Genomic DNA, 21,882 nt, shown 5'->3' with positions numbered 1-21,882 from the left:
AATGAATAACAGTCTACTGAGAATAAATAGTGTGAAAGGTTCACTGAAACAATTACATGGTGGTTTTAAGGCTCTCAGTTTCTGAGATAGCTATCAGAAGCTCTGTCTTAGCATGTGGATAATAAGCAGATACTGATGTTATCTGATGATATAGGCAAAATTAAAGTCCATTTAGAGAGCATTAGCTGAGCTAAGAAGCCTAATTACTGACAAACAAACAACTCGTCCAGATCAAGTGATAGTTGAGATCTGCATCATATTTCTAATCCATGCGATTGATTCTTCCGTTAGTGGCACTACTTGAAACCTTGAAAAACAAAAACATCTGTTTCAACTGTATGAAAATGTTTATCACATGTCCTTGTTCCAGTTAATTTTGATATGTGTGATAGTGTGGAATTTTGATATTATATTGGTAATGACACCATTCGAGCCCCATTTCTAAAAAAAATGCACATACTAACTGAGAAGTGTATTTGTGTGCATGTGTGTGTCAGTGAGGTGAAGACTCCTACCTGCGGGTCTCTCAGTAGGAGTTCCCTAATTCTGGGCGAGACTGTTCTCTCCCCTGCTGTTCGTCTGGCGTATGTCACCTGGTAACCACGGATCTTTCCATGCTGTCGCTCAGCAACTGGAGGTTTCCATGACACTCTAGCAGAGGTGGCGTTTAAGACCACCACATCCACACCCCGTGGCGGTGCACTGGGCACTAAAGGGGCATTTTAGTAAAGGACATGTAGTCACAGCAGAACATTCCTTCCAGCTCACAGGAGGAGAACAGGAAAGGTGAGGAAAAGAGGTGTGGTAAAACACCACAGAAAGGGATCTGACCAGGATGACAAATACACAATTTTCTACACAGATGGAAAGATCCTTAAAGAAGGAAATCCAATGAGGAGAAGTCAGGAATAACGCAACCACTTGCTTCAGGACAAGGTAAATGTTGAGAAGACAAATGCGCCTTTGGTAGACGAAGGAAAGGGAGGTTTAGCTTCAGGTCAAAGGTCATATTAAGGCACGTACCATCTTCTTCTGTGCGGATCAATATCGGTAGGCTCTCAGGCCCTTGACCAGTGTCAGTGTGGGCAGCAACTGTTACAGAGTACAGGGTCCCTTTTTTCAGGCCCTCTATCCGATATCGGAAACAGTTGGATGGAATGTCCGAGATCCTTTGCACGGGGTCTTTCTCCCGTTCCACTGCCACATATCGGATGGAGTATCCCGTTATGCTTCCATTTTCATCTGTGAGGGGTGGAGCCCAGCTGAGCAATAAACTGGTGGAGGAGGGGCTTATGCATGTGACTTCCTGGGGAGGGGGTATGGACTCTGATTGGGTGATTAGAGAAGTGTTTGAGGCAGCGGAGTTTAGTTTTAGTGTTGTCATGGATGATAATGCGTGAAAATGAAATAAGAGATAAAGACAAAAAATAGACAAAACAGACATGTAAAATAATGTGTCACTGTCACAGACAGGTAAAAAAAAGACATTAAACTGCAAAAGATCATCCACAAAGAGTGGACTGAACTGAAAGACAAATATATTCAACATGAAACTTACTTGTTTGACTCTCTCTTTCCAGATCCTTTCATTGAATGTCTCATGTTCTTACCTGCTGTTTACACTTAACCCATCCAATGAACAGACTTGGACAATATCATGCAAGGCAGAGGGAAGCCCTCTTTCTCGCTTTATTATTTCTTGCAGAGGCACAAGCTAAATACACCACACCAGCATACAAGTTTCATTGATGAAGACCACATGGCAATCTTACCATATTCTGTGTCTATGTGTGCGTGTCAGAATGTCAGATGCCAAGATTGTCTGTGGTCAGAAGCGAGGTAAAAAGGTAGTCAGTGTAGGTGAGGTTCTAAAGAAGACTTGCCCTAATCTTACACGCATATCTACATCTAGGCACTAGCATCTACTTCTAACTGACACTTCCTGTTTGCATTAATGCAACAATTATTTTTATCAGTACAGTTTCACTTGCATCAACAGCATTTGCTATTTGCCTCAATGAAATATTTGCATGTATCAACTGTCCGGTTGTCAGATTTTTGATGTCTTTCTAGACATTTAATTCGTAAGTCTCTAAATACTTTCAGTTGGCCAAAGTGTCCAGTTCAGTTGGTTTTAGTGTCAAAAGTTAAAGCTGATCAACAAAACAAGTGATAAACAAACATGCTCTCTTAAACTTTATTCTTTATGTCTAGAATGGGGAAATCTGATTCATTTAAGTGAATCATTTTGTTATAATGGTTCAAAAGATTTTCCTTTAGCATCATAATATAAATCATTCTAATATGCTGATTTAGCAATCAAGAAACATTTTTTATTATTAAAAAGGCTGAGAACAGTTGTGTAATATATATATATACACTGACCAAAATTATAAACGCAACACTTTTGTTTTTGCCCCCATTTTTCATGAGATGAACTCCAAGATCTAAGACTCGATCCACAACGTTGACATCAGCAAACCGCTCACCCACACAACGCCATACACGCTGTCTGCCATCTGCCCTGTACAGTGAAAACCGGGATTCATCCGTGAAGAGAACACCTCTCCAAAGTGCCAGATGCCATCGAATGTGAGCATTTGCTCACTCAAGTCAGTTACGACGACGAACTACAGTCAGGTCGAGACCCCGATGAGGACGACGAGCATGCAGATGAGCTTCCCTGCGTTTATAATTTTGGTCAGTGTATATGGAAACCATATTTTTTTTAAGATTTTTTGATTAATAAAAAGTTCAAAAGAACAGGATTTATTTAAAATGGAAACACTGTAAATGTCTTTACTGTCACTTTTGATCAATTTAACTTATAATTACCAGACAAAAGCATCAATGTATTTAAAAAAAAAGAGAGCCCAAACTGTTGAAAGGTAGCATAAATAATATGTTTGTAAAAATTATTGCTATTTTCTGATGGTTATAAGGGTCAATTTTATGAAAATACGTAATCTAAAAGCTGAATAAATAAACTTTCCATTGATGTTTGGTTTGTTAGGATAGGATAATATTTGGCTAAGATACTATTTGAAAATCAGGAATCTGAGGGTGCAAAAACATTAAAATGCTGAGAAAATCACCTTTGTCCAAATGAAGTTCTTAGCAATGCATATTACTAATCAAAAATTAAGTTTTGATATATTTACAGTAGGAAATTTGCAAAATATCTTAATGGAACATGATCTTTACTTAATATCCTAATGATTTTTAGCATAAAAGAAAAATCAATAATTTTGACCCATTTGGCTATTGCTACAAATATTTCTGTGCCACTTAAGACTGGTTTTGTGATCCAGGGTCACATATATGTGAAATAACATTTGACTGTAGTTTGACTTTGAAATTAAATTTAATAAAAAAGCTTGTAATTTGGGAAGCTACAGTTTCTAGCTTCCCCAACATCAGTGTGGATCAGGTAGAAAAGACAAAGCTGAATTAAACTGTAATATTTAGCCGGTCGACCATTATAATCTTTATGCTGAAGCTGACTGAGCTGATTAAAGGACATTTTGCTGGTTAAGTGAGTTAAGAAGCTTTCCAGCACACCACCATCTAAAACACATGATTTTTTTTCAGCAAGGAGAAAGGTGTTTGTGTCCGTTATTTATAAAAGCTTTACACAGAACATACGTGTTTGTGGAGTCTGAACGGTGATTTCACTGGTGAATGCCCCCAGGCCGTGTTTACTTCGCGCTGCTAGTTGAAATATGTAGGTGGAAAATGGCTTCAGGTTCTTCAGCAGATAGCTGGAGCTCGGATCAAATGATATTTTCTGGAAGAGAGAGGTTTAAAGTAATTAGCATAAACCAGACACTATAAAATAAAAAAGTTTTGCATGTGTGTGTCTGTGTGTACCTGCTCTGGCTGGTCTCCAAGCCTGTAAATAAGCTCATAGCCAGTGATGGCATCTGTACCACTGTGAGCAGGAGGAATCCACGACAAAAGAATGCTGGTCTCTGATTTCACCTCTGCCTTCAGTTCTGTGGGCTGGGACGGGACTAAAAATGAGAGGAAGCAGAAAGACGATGCTTCTGAACGAGAGCATGATGCAACAGAATCAAAATAGGCTGCAATATTAGAATCTATAAAATAATCACAACTTCACATTCTGCACACCTCCTGTCTTGGCAATGATGTGCAGATCGCTGGAAAGAGGTCCGTCTCCCACTGCTGTAAAGGCGAGAACTCTAATATAATAGGTTTTGTTCGGCGTCAGGTCTCGAATGTTCAAAAAATTGGCCCCTCGTACCATTTCCTTCTCCCACTGGCTCACAGGCAGTGACGAATCTGATGTGTAATACACCCTGTAACCAACCACCTGACCGTTGGCTTCCTCTGGCTCCTCCCACTGCACCATCGCCGTGGAACCACTCAGCATACGACCTCTGACACGACGAGGAGGAGAACTAGGCGCCTGTTCGGCCGTGCGAGCTTCAACCGTCTGACTTGGCGGGCCATGGCCAATCGAATTCACTGCCACAACACGGAAATGGTAGTGCGAGTAGGGGCTGAGTCCACCCACGCTGTAACGAGTTGTCGCTATGGCATCGATTTCTTTAAACGGGTCGGTGGAGGAAGAGGGACGATACTGAATGATGTAATAAGATACAGGTAGTGGATTTCCACTGTCCCACATTAGAGTAATGCTGGTGGCAGATCGCTCCATGATAACCGGAGCTCCTGGAGGATTGGGAAGGGCTATGGAGTTGAAGGAAGAGACGGGTAAATTAGGAAAATGTATTTATTTAATATTGTGGGCTGTGTAGTATTTAGGATTAAGCAGCACAACCATATTTAACTTAAAGCGATAGTTCACCCAAAAATGAGAATTCAGTTATTAATTGCTCACCCTCGTGTCATGCCAAACTTGTAAAACCTTTGTTCCTCTTCGGAACACAAATTAAGATATTTTTGGTGAAATCCAAGAGCTTTCTGACTCTGTAGAAACAGCAATGCAACTACCATGTTTAAGGACCAGAAAGGTAAGGGCATTGATAAAATAGTCCATGTGACATAAGTGGTTCAACCGTAATTTTATGAAGCTACGAGAACACTTTTTATAAAATAAAACAAAAATATTGACTTTATATGACAATTTCAGTCTTTGACGCAAGTTCAGAAGAGTACCACAATGCAAGCACCAATGTGGTGCGGCTCATAAATATGTAAAGAATCCTCATTTGCAAGCACGTAGAGCCATCTTCAACTTCAAGCCATCTTGCAACGGTCAACTTGACACCATTCAACATAATAATCAATAAATATTCATAGACACTACAATCATGGACAGCCAGTGGTTGTAAAAAACGCTGGGATTTAAATTCCTGAAGAAACGGGATAACCTTTCACAGATAAGAATGTGTTGGTTTGTGTTTTTAACATGTATTAACTCAATATTGCAGGTTTTTAAAGGGGTCATCAGATCCCTATTTTGGGTCTGATGAGTCTATAACATACTTCAGTTAAAATTTCTCAATGGTAGTGTAAAACAACACCTTTTTTACCTTATCAAAAACAGCTCTGTTCACAGCGAGCCATTTCAAATGTCCCTTTAAATACTAATGAGCTCTGCTCACCCCGCCCCTCTCTTTCTCTTCATAAGAAAACCCTTATACTCACTTCTGCTGTAGGTGAAGCTGGATCACCAATTATTTTATGTGAACATAGACAAATTTAGATCAGCGGGCACATTCCCTTCAAAAATGAAAGTAAAGTTAATTCTCTGCGTCTTCAGTGGCCCAGATGTCGGGAGTAAATGACGACTGCTATGTTCGTCCAACAACAGAACACCTCAATCACTCAATCTGAGCCATTCTTGTCTACCCCTGCCCTGTTTTCGAAACAACGGTGAACAGTTCACAGCTCACTCAGGGCGGGTCTAAGGTAAGACGGTCATGTCAATCAACAATTGTGGGAGTGGCCTGTGCAGAACTATGTCATTCTGCCAGGAATCTCAGAACAGCCTGATTTGAGAAAGTGAATACTATTTATCTTAGCTTCATAAAATTACAGTTGAACCACTGATGTCACATGGACTATTTTAACAATGCCCTTACTATCTTTCAGGGTCTTGAACGTGGTAGTCGTGATGCTGTCAACGCAGGGTCAGAATGCTCTTGGATTTCATCAAAAACATCTTAATTTGTGTTTCAAAGATGAACGAAGGTCTTATGGATTTGGAACAATGTGAGGGTGAGTAACTAATGACAGAACTTTAACTTTTGGGTGAACTATCCTTTTAAATATAATAACATAATATAATATAATAAGAAGAATAATTAAAAGAATCATTTTCATTCAGTTTCGTTACATATTGTACATTAAAGGCATCACAGACCTAATGTGAAAGTTGTTCCAAAAGGTAGCAATTACACTGGCCAAATCTTTTTTTTTTCAATGCACTGAAACACGCTTAGTCAAACAAATAATAAGATGCTGAAGGAAGTGGGACAAGTGTTGATTTTGTGTGCACTCAGAATGAGTTGTTGCCTATGAAGTGTGTTCCAAGTCGTTGACTCATGAGGTCATATTTCAGTTAGCCAGGCATTAGACTGCAAGCCAGCTCACTAGGCTTTGGAACAACCATCAGCCACCCTGCTTCCCAAATATTGGCTCTGCCCATGGAACATATTGTTAAACTAAGTGTTTTTCTTTCTTTAACATCATTAAACATCTTCAAAGAGTCTTTTAAATACCACTCCTGCGTACCTTTAACTGTGATCTGGGCAACCGTTTCGATAACTCCGAGAGTCGACATGGCCACACACGTGTAGTTGGCAGACTGGCGTACATCTGTGAGCTCTAAAACATTCCGCCCAATAGGCATGTCATCTTCTGGAGTCAAATCCTCTGCTCCCAGCATCCATTTGACATATGGCATGGGAACGCCCACTGCCTGACAGGAGATATTCACACTTCCTCCCGGCATGATCTCATAATCCATCGGTGGCACTGAGAAGCGAGGAGGGATGCGACGCACTGAGGGTGTGAAAGACAGTGAGCCATTTATTAACTCATGCTAAAGACATTATTAATGCTACAGAGAGCACTGCGCCTAATAAGATACGCCCTCAAGATGTTGTACGCTGCAGGTTATCAATCTGTGCTGTAGTGAAGAGTGGGATAAGATGTGGCTGCATCTCCTCTTTAATGTCCCAGACTATGAATAATTTTTGTGACGTGACTATATAATTGGAAAACACAGATGCCTGTGACCAAGAGGTGCATATGAGAAAAGTGTTACAAGTTAACTTTTTTTGCACATCAAAATACATACTGTACATGGCAAGTAAAATTATTTTTATGTAAAGCAAGTGCATCAAGGTGTAACAATATGTGACCGTAGACCACAAAACCAGTCATATAGGTCATTTTTTTTAAATTGAGATTTACACATCATTTACTGAAAGGTGAATAAATAAGCTTTCCATTGATGTATGGTTTAGGTTAGCACAAAAAAGCTGGGATAGAACTATTTGAAAATCTGGAATCTGAGGGTGCAAAAAAAATCTAAATATTGAGAAAATCGTCTTAAAAGTGGTCTACATAATTTCTTAGCAATGCATATCGCTATTAAAAATTTAGATTTTAAATATTTACGGTAACAAATTTACAAAATATCTTCATGGAACATGAATTTTGACCTATACAATGTATTGTTGGCTATTGCTACAAATATACCTGTGCTACTTAAAGGAGAACTCCACTTTTAGAACGATTTACAAAAATTTACTCACCCCCTTATCATCCATGATGTTTAAGTCTTTCTGTCTTCAGCTGTGAAGAAATTATGGTTTTTGAGGAAAGCATTTTAGGATTTTGCTCCATATAATAGACTTTATTGGTGCCCCGAACTTCCAAAATGTAGTTTAAATGCAGCTTCAAAGGGCTCTAAATGATCCCAGCTGAGGAAGAAGGGTCTTATCTAGTGAAACAATTGGTAATTTTTTTCAGAAAATAAAAATCTGTTTACTTTTTAAGCACAAAAGCTTGTGTAGCACAGGCTCTGGGATGCGTGTCCATGACACTACGTACTATTGAATCACGTCGAAAGGTCACTTAGACCCAGTGTTTACAAAGTGAACGTGCAAAGACTAAGGAAATGCAAGTAAGTCACACGCTATTTACAAACAAAAGGGGTACAACGATGTCAGACGATTCTGAAGTTGTAGGAGAAAATGAGATGGAGTTTTTCGCCATACTCTACCTCTTTGAGCCCGAGTACACAGACAATGAACTTAGACGTGATTCGTAGTGTCGTGGACGTGCATCCCAGAGCCTGTGCTACACAAGCTTTTGCGCTTAAAAAGTATACAAATTTTTATTTAAAAAAAAAAAATGACCGATCGTTTCGCTAGATAAGAATCTTCTTCCTCAGCTGAGATTGTTTAGAGCCCTTTGAAGCTGCATTTAAACTACATTTTGGAAGTTCAAAATCGGGGCACCAATAAAGTCCATTATATGGAGAAAAATCCTGAAATGCTTTCCTCAAAAACCATAATTTATTCACGACTGATGACAGAAAGACATGAACATCTTGGATGACAAGGGGGCGAGTAAATTATTTGTAAATTGCTGTTCCGGAAGTGGACTTCTCCTTTAAGACTGGTTTTGTGGTCCAGTGTCACATATATATATCATGCAAGTTGGTGTAGTACAAACAAGGCAAATTTTGTTAAAAATTAACCATGAAGAATTAAAAAGCATTTTTCACAAAATGGCAGTTGTGGGGTTAAATGTACCAGACAGTGTTACTGTATTTGTTGTTAAAATGTTGGGGGAAAAAATACTGCCAGGCTTATAAAAATGCTAATAATATGCAACAAAATAAAACAGTGGTGCATTAGTAAACTGTTTTAAGCAGTTTTTTTTTTTATGTTAGATCATTTATTTGAAATGAAACTATATTCTAAAACATATTCACATTAAAAAAAATTGTTAGTTCATGTTAGATGAGGACCATTATATAATATTAACTAATTTTTTTAAGAGTGTAATAGTAAATGCTAAAATAAACATTAAACGGAGATTGATAAATGCTTTATATATAGTATATTTCATTGTTAGTTCACATTAACTAATGTATTTAACTTATATTAACAAACGGAACCTTATTGTAAAGTGTTACACTTTTGGGTAATATTTCTTTAGTAACATTTACATATTTTTTATATTCTTATGTTATAGATGCTTTATTGTAATTACTTTAGGACACCATGGAATAAATTACATATTATATTAATAATTTTGCATCTACTGTATCTGATATTTCCTTGCAAACAAATATTTACCCTTCTCTCCCATGCTTATAAATTGTGAAAACACAAACAATTCTGGTACTGTATTCTATAACATAAATAACCTAAGATGAATGTATAAATTAAATTGTACTTTTTTTGTTCAGATGGACACAAGTTCAGATGAGTACACGGCATTACTACGATATCATTTGCTATTAGCATGATGTTATGGAATGCGGTTAAGTAGGATCAGGTGAAATATGGCGGATTAGTGTCAAATGACATATGCAGTATTAGGATCTGGAAAGTGAGTTTGACTGTCCGGAGGGAGGGAATCCCAGTGGAGGGGAAGGATTATGCGGATGTGAGGGTCTGAGACTTAGATTAGAGTAAGAAACAGAGTGTTGGTAGGAGAGGAAGAGCACTTACCATCTCTTAACTCTATAGAGGAGTCCAGCAGTGAAAAATGAGGCAACAAGGAAAAATAAAGAAATAATGACAACACATCTAAGGTACTGTAAGAGGAGATGATCTAAGAAGAATCAGACAGATCAAACTACACAGACTCACTTTGACATGTATCTATTCATAAAAATGTGTTAGTTACAGGTTTTATTTTATAATTATACAGCAGTCAAATAAATAACAGAAAGCTGTACCTCTGACGTAAAGGTTAGCTGGTGTTGAGTAGCGCGTTCCTTCGCTGTTGGTCGCGACACACTCGTATTTACCCTGATCAGTTTCTTCGCTCTGATCAATCTGAAGTGCACCTGGATACATATGCACATTTAAAGGCATTTACATTTAAGACACGACGACACATGCACAGACTTCGTCACCACCCCAGTCCTTTGGAATAAATGTTCTAGGTTGTGAACAAGTTAAGCTCTATCGACAGGCATACATACATTTCACAAAGCAATTTTATCACGCTAGTGTCATGTCTTATACAGTAGCAATAACTTTTCTGTGGAAAATCGACAACATGTTTTACATAGAGCTTAATCTGTACTGAACCTGTAACATTTTGTTAACTGTAACTCAGACATACCAACACCACACAAACTAGTTTGCATGTAAATATTAGCACAAATTGACAGGGTTAAACAATATCACAATTAGTGCTGGGCGTTTAGACCAAAAATCTCGCAGTTTCATCGTTTATGATGGTTTTTCCCCTTTCCTGTGCCTTTATATGAATCAGAATGCATGAATTCATTGCAGAACCACTGTGTTTTAATCACTATCCAAACAAACATGCTACATAAAGTATAAGCAGTTTTTGATGTAAATTAGATTGTATAATTTCAGAATTTCAAGCAAAAACAGAATGGGCTTTGTGAAATTATGCTATATAAAACACTTCAGTATGAACCAGAAACAGCAGACAGGCTGAACGAGAATGTAAATTCACTGTCTGACTGCAGGTGGCGCTTATGGAACAGCAGCGATACAATGGCTGTAAACAAAGCAGCTGTGCTTTTAAATACTACATTAATATACATTATACAGTTGAGGTCAAAAGTTTGCATCCCCCTTTCAGAATCATTAAAATTGTTAATTATTTTACCAAAATAAGAGGGATCATACAAAATGCATGTTATTGTTTATTTAGTACTGAAATTGAATAAGATATTTCACATAAAAGATGTTTACATATAGTCCACAAAAGAAAATAATAGTTGAATTTATAAAAATAACCCTGTTCAAGACTTTACATCCCCTTGATTCTTAATACTGTGTTGTTATCTAAACGAGCCACAGCTGTGTTTTTTTGTTTAGTGATAGTTGTTCATGAGTCCCTTGTTTGTCCTGAACAGTTGAACTGCCTGCTGTTCTTCAGAAAAATCCTTCAGGTCCCACAAATTCTTTGATTTTCCAGCATTTTTGTGTATTTGAACCCTTTTCCAACAATGACTGTATGATTTTGAGATCCATCTTTTCACACTGAGCACAACTGAGGGACTCATATGCAACTATTACAGAAGGTTCAAATGTTCACTGATGCTCCAGAAGGAAAAACCATGCATTAAGAGCCAGGGGGTGAAAACTTTTTGAATTTGAAGATCAGTGTATATTTAACTTATTTTGTCTTCTGGGAAACAAATGTATGTATCTTCTGTAGCCTCTGAAGGGCAGTACTAAATGAAAAAAAAAAAGGATATTTAGGCAAAATAAGAAAAATGTACATCTCCATTCTGGTCAAAAGTTTTCAACCCAGGCTCTTAATGCATGTTTTTCCTTCTGGAACATCAGTGAGCATTTGAATCTTCTGTAAGAGTTAAATTGTTGGAAAGGTTCAAATACACAAAATGCCGGAAAACCAAAGAATCTGTGGGAACTGAAGGATTTTTCTGAAGAACAGCAGGCAGTTTAACTGTTCAGGACAAACAAGGGAATCATGAACAACTATCACTAAACAAAAAAACATAGACGTGGATCATTCAGGGAACAACACAGTATTAAGAATTAAGAGTATGTATGGGGTCATTTTTATAAATTTAGCTATTATTTTCTCCTGTGGACTATATGTAAACATCTTTTATGTGAAGTATCTTATTCAGGTCAGTACTAAATAAACAATAAAATGCAATTTGTATGATCCCTCTTATTTTGATAAAATGATTAACATTTTTAAAGATTCTGAAAGTGGGATGCAAACTTTTGACCACAAGTGTATCTCAACTTTTCTGAAGACAGTCAGTTCCCCTCAGAGATGCATTCATTTAAACCTGAGTTCAGTATTTAGGATTTTTCTCCAATATTCTGCGGTAAACAGTGATCTTGCTCTGCCCGCTACAATATTTTCTCCTCTTTGGATTCGTCTTCAGCGTCTCTGGCTTCTGTCAACGGCAGTTTACAGTTGTTTTTTTGCCATGTTACAAAATTAGTTGTGTGTTATTAATAGTTCTCTAACCATTAGTCAGAAGTGTATGTAGTTAACAGTGATTTCCTCTCAGATGTCCATAATTCAAACCGGTTTACCATTTGAACTAGCATATCGCCCAGCACTAATAACATCTAATAATCATAACAGTATTAAAAACTCTCCAAGAACAACTTTTTAAGAATAAAATAAACCAAATATTGCCTTAATATCTCAGAACAGTCAAACAAGTGACCTTGCCAAAGAGAAAAAGAAAAGCAGACAGCTTCTTTCAACAAAGTTACTTAAATATTAATTGTTAGATATAGACACAAAGAGACAGAAATGACTCCAAAAAAGACACAGACTGTTGCACTGCATGTAGACCAGATTCTAAAAAGCTTTCATTAAAAAGACAAGATAAAAATAAAAAATAGCCTGATTTATCATCCAAGTAGAAATTTCAAGCTGAAAAATGAAATGGTGTTTAATTAGAGGGAGAAAGAAGTGAAAAGATCCAAAGAGGGATCAGAAGAACGTGAGAAAAACAGCAAAATCAGAAAAATGCTTTAATTTGAGTAAAGCAACAGTATTTCACAAAAAGATCAGTATTTTTGTAATGTCAGTGATGGCAAAAGATGTCACTGAAATTGCAAACTTAAAAGTCTATATTTCACAATACAAGATAATACAAGATAATTTAGGTGGTCTCTTCTTTTTTCCCATTATTTAGCTGGAAAACACAAATCATCTCTCATATCTGTTCCTCAACTTCAAAAATTATAGCATATGTATCATATTTATCCTTTCAAGCAATGATGCAACCATTCAAGACTGGAGAGGGACCAAAAATAAAACTGATTTTGTGGCTTTTAGTCCATGGCTGTTTGCTTTGAAGCTGGTTAAATGCTAGTGCATATGCATTTAAAATTTATAGCCTTCGGGGACAACAAACCAAAAACTATAGATGACTCAGCTATCAATTTTTTATCCAATAGGTTTTTATCCAAAAAGGTTTAGGTTTGAACCTTGCAATATGTCCTGCCCAATCTTCCTGTTTCAAAAAGTAATACACCATCACAAGAAAGAAAACTGCAATAGACACATCGAACAACCACTAAAGTAAATCCTCTTTAATTTTAGTAAAGATTTTGATCAATTCATGAAATTACTGCCTATTTGATTTTAATTTACCATGAAAATAACACATTGAGATAAGATCTGTGTAAAGGGGAGGTAGTTTTATCATGGTGACAGAAATCAAACATTAATCATGATAAACAGTCTCTGAAAATGACACGGTTAGTCAAACAGAGAGAACGAGAAAGAAAGAGAGAGATGGAAAGAGAGACAAAGGGAAGGGGAAGAGAAAGAAAGAAAGAGAACGGTAAGGCGAGGATAGATGTGGTGGGTTGCTTTAGTCTCTTACCTCGGATAGGTGTACCCCCTGGATGTGTGAGAATGAAAGCAGATGGGAGATTAAAGAGAAGACGAGTTAGTGCAGCGAGGGAGAATGAGAAAAAGAGAGAGAGCGAAAAAGAGATACAGAGAAAGAAAACAGAAAGATAGAGGGATAAATAAAAACAGCAAAAAAAAGAGTGCAAGAAAGAAAGAGGGGAGGAGGGAGACTCTTCATGTCTTAAGTGCAAAGTGTATGTTAGGTTTTTATGAGATGACAAAAGAGGTTGTCTTAACCAAAAAGAACTGAAACTTTCCGTCATTTAGCACGTTTTAAAAATATTGATGATTATAATTTAGATTTGTATGTAATTCTTTTAGCAATCAAACAATCAAGATCTGCACATGACTGTACATCAAGCTAATACTTCTTCAAAAATTCTTTATTAAATGCTGCATCAGAGGTCATAAAAATACGTGCATAAAGTGCAATAAATGTGCAAAGGTTCAAAACGTTTTCAAGCTCTTCCTCAGTGCCCCATCATGATGTTATTAGCTTGATGTACACTCGTGTGCGGATCTTAATTGTTTGATTGCTATATGTTTTTTTTGGATCTATGCACCGCACCAACTTGTGTTTCGGATTTTGAACTTTTGGCGCTGCTCCTTTTTTGTGACTATGTAATTCTTTTAAAAATATATTTACAAAACTTAATCAAAATATAAATTAAAAAAAAATGCTTTAAAGGGATTGTTTACCCAAAAATGAAAATTAGCCTATTAATCACTCACCCTCCAGGCATCCTAGGTGTATATGACTTCCTTCTTTCAGATGAATCCAATTGGAGTTATATTAGAAATTATCTTCGCACTTATAAGCTCTATCATGGCAATCAGCGAGTGTTTCTCTTTCATCAGTCCAAAACAAGTCCAATAAAGTACATCCATCCATAAAGAAGTGCCTCATGTGGCTCCGGGGGGTGAATAAAAGCCTGTTGTAGCGAATCGATGCATTTTATAAGAAATACATCCATATCTAAAACGTAATAATCTATCTTGCGCCAACTGGTCATACACGGAAGCATCTCCGTGTGGATGACGTAGGACGTCCGTGTTGCGTGTGCGCCAGTGTGTCTTGTGAAAACCAACTTTTGTTTACAGGAGCAAAGGAAGCAAATTGTCCTTACTTTAGCAAAGGATTTGTGGTTTCTACAGAAATCCTCCTCGTTTTGAACTTCTAATTCGTAACCATTGTTTGGTTTGGTTTCTCTGCGGCGCGTTCGCGTTCATCACTTCTGAGTGGCCGGAGCTGCTTCCGTGTACAACCAGTTGGCACAAGCTAGATTAAAGTGATTATTACGTTTTAGATGCATTGATTCACTACTTGAGGTTTTATTCATATTTTATTTATACTGTGAGGCACTTTTTATTATGGATGGATGCACTTTATTGGACTTGTTTTGGACTGATGAAGAGAAACACCTACCTATTGCCATTCTAAGGCTTGGAAGTGCCAGGATAATTTTTAATACAACTCAGATTGGATTCATCTGAAAGAAGGAAATCATATACACCTAGGATGCCTGGAGGGTGAGTAAATAATGGACTAATTTTCATTTTTGGGTGAACTAACTCTTTAAATTCATTTCAAAGGCATTTGGTCCCTGTTTCAAAAACCCTTTGTAGAAATAAACTGAATGATTAGAAATAAAGAAAAAAGGGAAACCAAACCCTAAGTTCTAAAGCACCCCTGTGAAATGTAATTAATGGTTTGAGAGAAAAACAGACAATTCCAAATGCAGTCCAGTTGAATAATTCATGAAATATTTTTTGCAATAAATTAGATTTCCAGAACAAAGAGTGGAATAAAAAGCCAAGAATCTGCTACTAATAAAGCTCTTTCACTAAAGATGTTGTGATATCAATGTCACAATAAAAATATCAAGTGTTACATGTATTTTACCAAAAGAACATGACGGAAAATTTACAGTCAAGTCCGTCAGTGGCAAATGACGATTATTTGTAGCACAACCTCTGGATGGCACCTCCATTTTCGAAGAAGCAGTTTGTAAAACCAGTGCAATTGAGAAAATATCCTTAAAAAAATGAATCGAAAAGAACACAGAGACTTAAGACAGGCAGACTCGAGCCCAGAGAGACAGGAAAGCCAAAAAAGGCCACGGTTTTGGGTGAAAAGCCACTGTAACATTCAGCATTAGGACATTCAAACCTATCTAGGCAACAAAGTGACAGAAAGAAAGAAAGAAAGAGAAAGATCTGAAAGAGTGAGGGGGTAGTGATGCAGGAAATCCAATGCCGAGGGCAGTGAGCGTTTGGAGAAGTGAAATAGTGAGCCAGTGAAGGAGGGAGCAAGAAAACGTAAGTGAGAGTGGAAGCGAGAGGCTCGGTATCACACGTTAGAGGGGCAGCGCTCAGGTAAGGAGGACCATCTACTGTACGTGAATGTGACTATGTGTTGACTATGTGCGTGGAGAAAGGGTGACTATACTGTTAGGGGGAATACAATGTATAGATATATCATGCGCTTTACCAGTAACTACGTGTTTATTTGTTTTGTGCTTGAACATGTGAGTGTGTGTTGTGCCTCAGAATAGCACACTTACCAAAAGACTCTGTAGATTAAAACACAGAAAGAGAGACAGCACATTTATCACTTAAGGTTCTCGCACAGCAAAAACAGTGTGTTTGAGACTGTCTGTTTGTGTGAGAGACAGCATATTAGGCTACAGGATTTCTTTAAAGGTGCACTCAAAGAGGTTTTGTGTGTATGTTTGTGGCATGGGAATTGGTGGCAGGTTTGGGACTGCATGTTTGGGCAATTTATTTTTCCCACTGTTATGATGTGTCTTTTCTGGTTTCCTTGTTCTGTTTAGAGTACTTTTATTATTGTTTTCTAAAGTATATAAAACGCATAATATACACTATATACACGTTTAAAAGTTTGGGGGTTGGTAAGGTTTTTAATGTATTTTAAGTCTCTTATGCTTACCAAAACTGCATTATTTTATTGAAAATATTTTCACAAAATTGTGAAATATTATTACAATTTAAACAATATTTTTCTATTTTAATATATTTAAAAATGTAATTTATTTCTGTGATGCAAGGCTGAATTTTCAGCAGCCATTACTCCAGTCCTCAGTGTCACAAGATTCCTCAGAAATCATAATATGCTGACTTGTAAAAAAAAAACAAAAAGCTGAAAAAAAAAATGCTGAATAAAACAAAATTCTTTCAAATGAAATTGAACTGACCTCAAACTTTTCAACTACAATATATATCAATACCACATCAACTATCTTCCAATTGTAGATTTAAAAAAAAAATTTGGTTATGTGCAATATTGCATTGGTCGTCTATAGTATTTTTTTAACATCTGGATTACAGCTGCCATTGTCTCACTTTAAGTTCATCTTTAAAATGACTTTACTGTAATCTTTGACAAATCTCAAAATGACTATTCATTTTCACAGTGTATATTATAATGTTGTTATTCGTAACTTCAAACAAAATAGCATAGCATTTTAATATTGGGCACAACATAAAAATAATTATTACCATAGCGGTATGAATTTTAGGGCCCTATGAAATCCGTTTTAATTTTTCCCAGAGTCCATTTTTTTCCATTTTAATTATTCAGTTTTAAAAAATATTAATCAAAAAGCATGTCTAATCAACTGAAATTGTAAAACTTTTAAATTAAAACACCAAATTTAAAATGTATTAAAAGCTGAACAAGAATTACCTTTTAAGGCCCTATGAAATACATTTCTTTTTTCTCAAATTCAGTTTTATTTTTTACCAAATTCAGTGTTTTCCATTGATTTTCTCGATTCCATTTAATGGTTTCATTAATTTTTTTTTATTTTATATTATACAGTTTTTTTCAGAAATACTGTGTTGTGTATTTACATTTTTCTGGTTCCTAAATACTGGTAAATAATTTTTCTGGTAAGTATTACTTAAAAGATATTTTTCATAATAATTTCATTCTTAGTAGTAGTACTGTCATTAGGCCTACATTAAGTAAAATGTTTCTGTCACAGTTTCTTTAATTTAAAACAAACTTTTATTTTGACTGGTTACTGTGAAGACATTTAAGTTTCTGTTAGTATATGATATGACGATAGTTTTCTTTCAATAAATGGTAAAATGCTCATTAATGACTCTCAGAGCAGTTCTAGAGATTGTGTTTCTTTGTTAATATTCTCATATATTAAGGCTGAAAACAGCAAGTATCACATGCGCTTCAGTGTGTAGTAAACAAAACCATGCGTCTGCGCCATTCATTCACACAGAGGCACACAGAACATGCAGGATTCATATATAAATAGCATTTGTGCGGCTTAATATTTCCAGACACTCATTCATATCTCGTTTTGATTTAAGTGTACTGACCTACTTTTAATTTATTTCTCCAAAATTTGCCAAATTCCATGACATTCCGTGTTATACAGTAAATTCCATTTTTATGACTGGATTGCGCAATTCCATCTGCGTTTTCTGCTTTGCAGAAATCATAGGGCCCTAGAATTTCAACATTGGTGCATCCCTAATTAATTATGCATATGAAGAAAACTTGTCACATTATTATTAATAATACCATTAACATTAGTAACTTGTTACAAGCAAAACTCAACTGGTCATGTGATCTCAACATGGAAACCACCATGTAGAATAAAACACTGATTGTTCTAATATGACTCTTTATCTCATGTGAGTGTGCATCACTTAAAACATACAGTATGTAAAATGTACTATTTCTTTTTTATGTGTAAAACATTTGAATGAGGCAAATTCGCTAAGTGCACCCTTAAACAAATAACGAGAATAGGAGCACAGAGACTGTGTGAATCCTTCAGAGCACACAAACCTGAGCGTAGCTGTTTGATGCGCCCATGAGTGTGTGTATCTATGGGAAGGAAATCTTTAAACCAGGTGATCTCAGGGTCAGGCGTTCCACTGGCTGCACACAGCATGGTAGCGGTGCGAGAACGCTCCACCACCTTCAGCTGAGGGCCCATATCTATAGAAGGGAAACCAGCGGGAAGCTGGTCCTCTGAAATACACAAAAACAAACAAACATTACACTCACACCTCTGCCTTCAGTGGAGGGCTTCAATCTTCACAAGGCGAAGGTGATCTTATGCAGATATTATGCAAAATAGCACACTTTTTTTAAGTCTTCTTTCATTAAGGTCATATTCTTGTAGACGACAAACAGCTACAACAGGTATATAGACCACAAACTAGAAAACAACAAGGGACGCACAATATATCGATGTAAATTTTTAATTTTACAAAAAAATACTAATTAGCTATTCCAATATAAGATATTAAGACGACAAACAGTGTCTACAGCTATAGACCACAAATGATGCACAATATATCAGACCAGTTTCACAAAAATTACTCATTAAAAATATATGAAACATAAATGTATTTTATCAATTAAACATATTAACGAAAATACATTAATTCAACATGTTATTAACCAAATATAATATTTTTACTGTTTCATTTTATTTTCTAAAATGACTTCAGAAATTATGAAATACATTACAGTTATTTTATTAACTTATTACAACATTTTTTTATGTATTTAAAAGTCTCTTATGCTCACCAAAACTGCATTTATTTAATCAAAAATACAGTAAAACAGTAATATGGCAAAATATTATTACAATTTAAAATAACTTTTTTTCTGATTATTACTAATTATTTAATTCACAATTGAATTAATATATTAATTCTTTTTTAATTATGAACATGTTCATTAACAAGTTATTAACTAAATATAATATTTTTACTGTTTCATTTTGTTTTGTAAAATGAATTCAGAAATTACAAAATACATTACAATTATTTTATTACAATTCTTAAATTATTACAAAGTTTTTTAAATTGTATTTCAAAGTCTCTTATGCTCACCAACAGAGCAAATTATTTGATACAAAATACAGTAAAGCAGTAATTTTGTGAAATATTATTACAATTTAATAACAAAAGCTTTTCTATTTTAATATAAATAAAATGTATTATTATATAAATATAAATGTATTTTTTCAATTTACATTTTTTAAATAATATTTTTACTATTTCATTTTGTTTTCATTTTGCAGAAATTATGAAACATTACAATTATTGTATTAACTTAGTATTTACACAGTAAATATTCTTCATACAATATTTAAAAAAAATAGCTTTGGCTTACAGTGAGAACATTAAAGCTTCATAGTTGTTGAATTTAGAAAATAATGTGCATTTACACTTAATTACGCTTAATATTTTTTAGATTGGTCTTTAAACATAAAATTACACAGCTATCATTATATTTTAGGAAGTGGCAACTGAGTCATCATATTTTGGAGTCCTTGGCATTAAAAAGTTTTAAAAACACTGTTCAATACATAATATCAACAAATTTATACAGTAGATTCAGCGATTTCAGTGTGGGCCTACACTTGCATATTCGCTTTTATATTGATTATTAGTCACCGAACGAAAACAATCTTCTAATTGGCACTTTCCAGAAATTCTATGTCAGTGCATCTCTAAAAATAACAGTTAAGCTTGACAGAAATGCACTTCAGATGTCCAAGTTAGAGCAAACTCTTGAAGAAGCTTCCATTTAGATGTGTACCTACCGCGGAGAACACTAAGACGTGTGGAGGCGCTGATCTCTCCTGCCTCGTTAGATGCCACACATTCATACACAGCCTCATCACGGGGGGTCCGCAGTGGCTGCACTCGCAACACAGACCCTGAACCATCCTCAAACTCTATCACCTACACACAGACACAGAGACAAATGTGTTAGTAACTCCCTGAATAGCTGGTGTGTCTTTATAGACCATGTGTATGTCATCCTTTGAGCCAGGGCAAATGTGTGAAGTGTACGCGAAGTGTACTGTGGGAATCTCACTTTAGTAGTGTTACAACCTTGTTCTACTGCTTGCAGTGAATGTGTAAGCAAGCTGTCTGTATGTTTTGTGTTTGTTCAGTTGAGATGTGTTTACCTCGAATCTCTGGTTGGTCACTTTTTTGCCTTTTCTACTCCATGTGATTTTAGGCTGTGGATCCCCTGTGGCTTGACATACGAAGGAGGCAACGCCCCCCTGAACACCTATCTGATCAACGGGTGTCCGGGTGAACTGAGGAGGAGCTGCAGAGAAAGACAGAGATTGGTCAACAAAAGCATTATGTACCAGTTAGTGGAAGAATTGTCTTGATGATAGGGAAATCTTTAAATGCTAAAATCAAAACAAAACAAAACAAAATTAGATAAAAATGTCTTACTATAAAGAAATAATTCACCAATAGGGGTCAACCGATTATTGGTGCCGATATGAAGCATTTTTATGGTTATCGGTATCGGTCATTTTCAAAACCGATTTGCCTATAAAATAATTTAAAGCATTTAAAGAACATTTTTGTCAAAGGCCTTGTTATTCCTAATTTCAACATTAATTTTCATTTTTACACCAGACATATATATCGGTTCAAATTATTGGTTATCGGCCTATTTGATCTGTAATAATTGGTATCGCATCTGCCCAGAAAAACACATATCGGTCGACCCCCTATTAACCATAATGTATTAGGAACTGCAGTATTATATATACATATATATATAGACACACACATATATATATATATATATATATATATATATACACTTATGACAGTTATTCTGATGATTATTTTTTTCATGTTCTATGCAACATTAAAATTTTATACTACTATGTTTTAATAAATAAATAAATAAAATGCTAAAAAATATATTGTTTTAAATTCTATCATTTTAAATAAAACAAAACAAAATAAAAAAAAAAATGTGCCATTTAGTATTGCAGCTCCTAAACTTCATGGTCAGTTAGTTAAACCATGTTGTTAGTTTTTAAACCCAACCTGTAACTTAAGTCGATAATTATTTTCACACTGTACTAAATAATACTTTTCTATACTATTGTGTCTAAATACATTAAAAAATAAAACACAAAAACTAAAATCAATCATTTAACATATTTAATCCCCAATTTTTTCCAGACATGAAAATATCCAAATGATGTGTCATTATTACCCCTTTAAAATAATTATTATTAGTTTAAATTTCTGGGGAAAAAAAAAGTTGTGTTTTATGGTCAGTCATTTTTAAAACCAATTTGCCAATAAAATAACTTAAATGCATTTAAAGAAATATATAAGTTAAGCTAATAATTATTTAAAAGATTCTTTTAAAATATTCTATACTACTATGTTTAAATAAATAAAACAATAAAAAAATAAAACCAATGGTTTTGAATTCTATCTTTTTAAATAAAACAAAAAAAATGCAGCATT

General features: G+C 35.4%; 1 protein-coding gene and 1 long non-coding RNA gene across 5 annotated transcripts in view; one reads left to right on the top strand and one right to left on the bottom strand.

The window, feature by feature from the left end:
• Positions 1–21,882, bottom strand: part of ptprdb (protein tyrosine phosphatase receptor type Db) — a 90,510-nt gene that overhangs the window by 27,561 nt on the left and 41,067 nt on the right. For 2 of the 3 annotated variants that reach the window (XM_051106381.1, XM_051106389.1), the window contains exons 6-15: positions 20,559–20,704; positions 20,187–20,328; positions 18,413–18,598; positions 13,550–13,567; positions 9,914–10,024; positions 9,684–9,695; positions 6,724–6,993; positions 4,132–4,713; positions 3,871–4,013; positions 3,646–3,787 (exon numbers count right to left, since the gene is read on the bottom strand). In XM_051106381.1, coding sequence (XP_050962338.1) covers positions 3,646–3,787; positions 3,871–4,013; positions 4,132–4,713; positions 6,724–6,993; positions 9,684–9,695; positions 9,914–10,024; positions 13,550–13,567; positions 18,413–18,598; positions 20,187–20,328; positions 20,559–20,704 — 1,752 coding nt within the window. Of the gene's footprint in view, positions 1–515; positions 710–1,023; positions 1,327–3,645; positions 3,788–3,870; positions 4,014–4,131; positions 4,714–6,723; positions 6,994–9,683; positions 9,696–9,913; positions 10,025–13,549; positions 13,568–18,412; positions 18,599–20,186; positions 20,329–20,558; positions 20,705–21,882 lie in introns of all 3 variants that reach the window. The other variant, XM_051106372.1, reaches the window with a different exon arrangement.
• On the top strand, positions 700–20,708 carry LOC127163247 (uncharacterized). Of its 2 annotated transcripts, XR_007827463.1 has the most exons (5): positions 700–786; positions 863–936; positions 5,750–5,898; positions 6,082–6,207; positions 20,612–20,708. It is a non-coding gene; the product is annotated as an uncharacterized LOC127163247 (long non-coding RNA). The 2 variants fall into 2 exon arrangements; XR_007827464.1 differs by lacking the exon at positions 5,750–5,898.

This window comes from Labeo rohita, chromosome 1, assembly GCF_022985175.1.
Source record: "Labeo rohita strain BAU-BD-2019 chromosome 1, IGBB_LRoh.1.0, whole genome shotgun sequence".
Taxonomy (NCBI): domain Eukaryota; kingdom Metazoa; phylum Chordata; class Actinopteri; order Cypriniformes; family Cyprinidae; genus Labeo; species Labeo rohita.
Note: the sequence above shows the minus strand (reverse complement) of the source record. Positions and strands in the feature narration are given on the sequence as shown.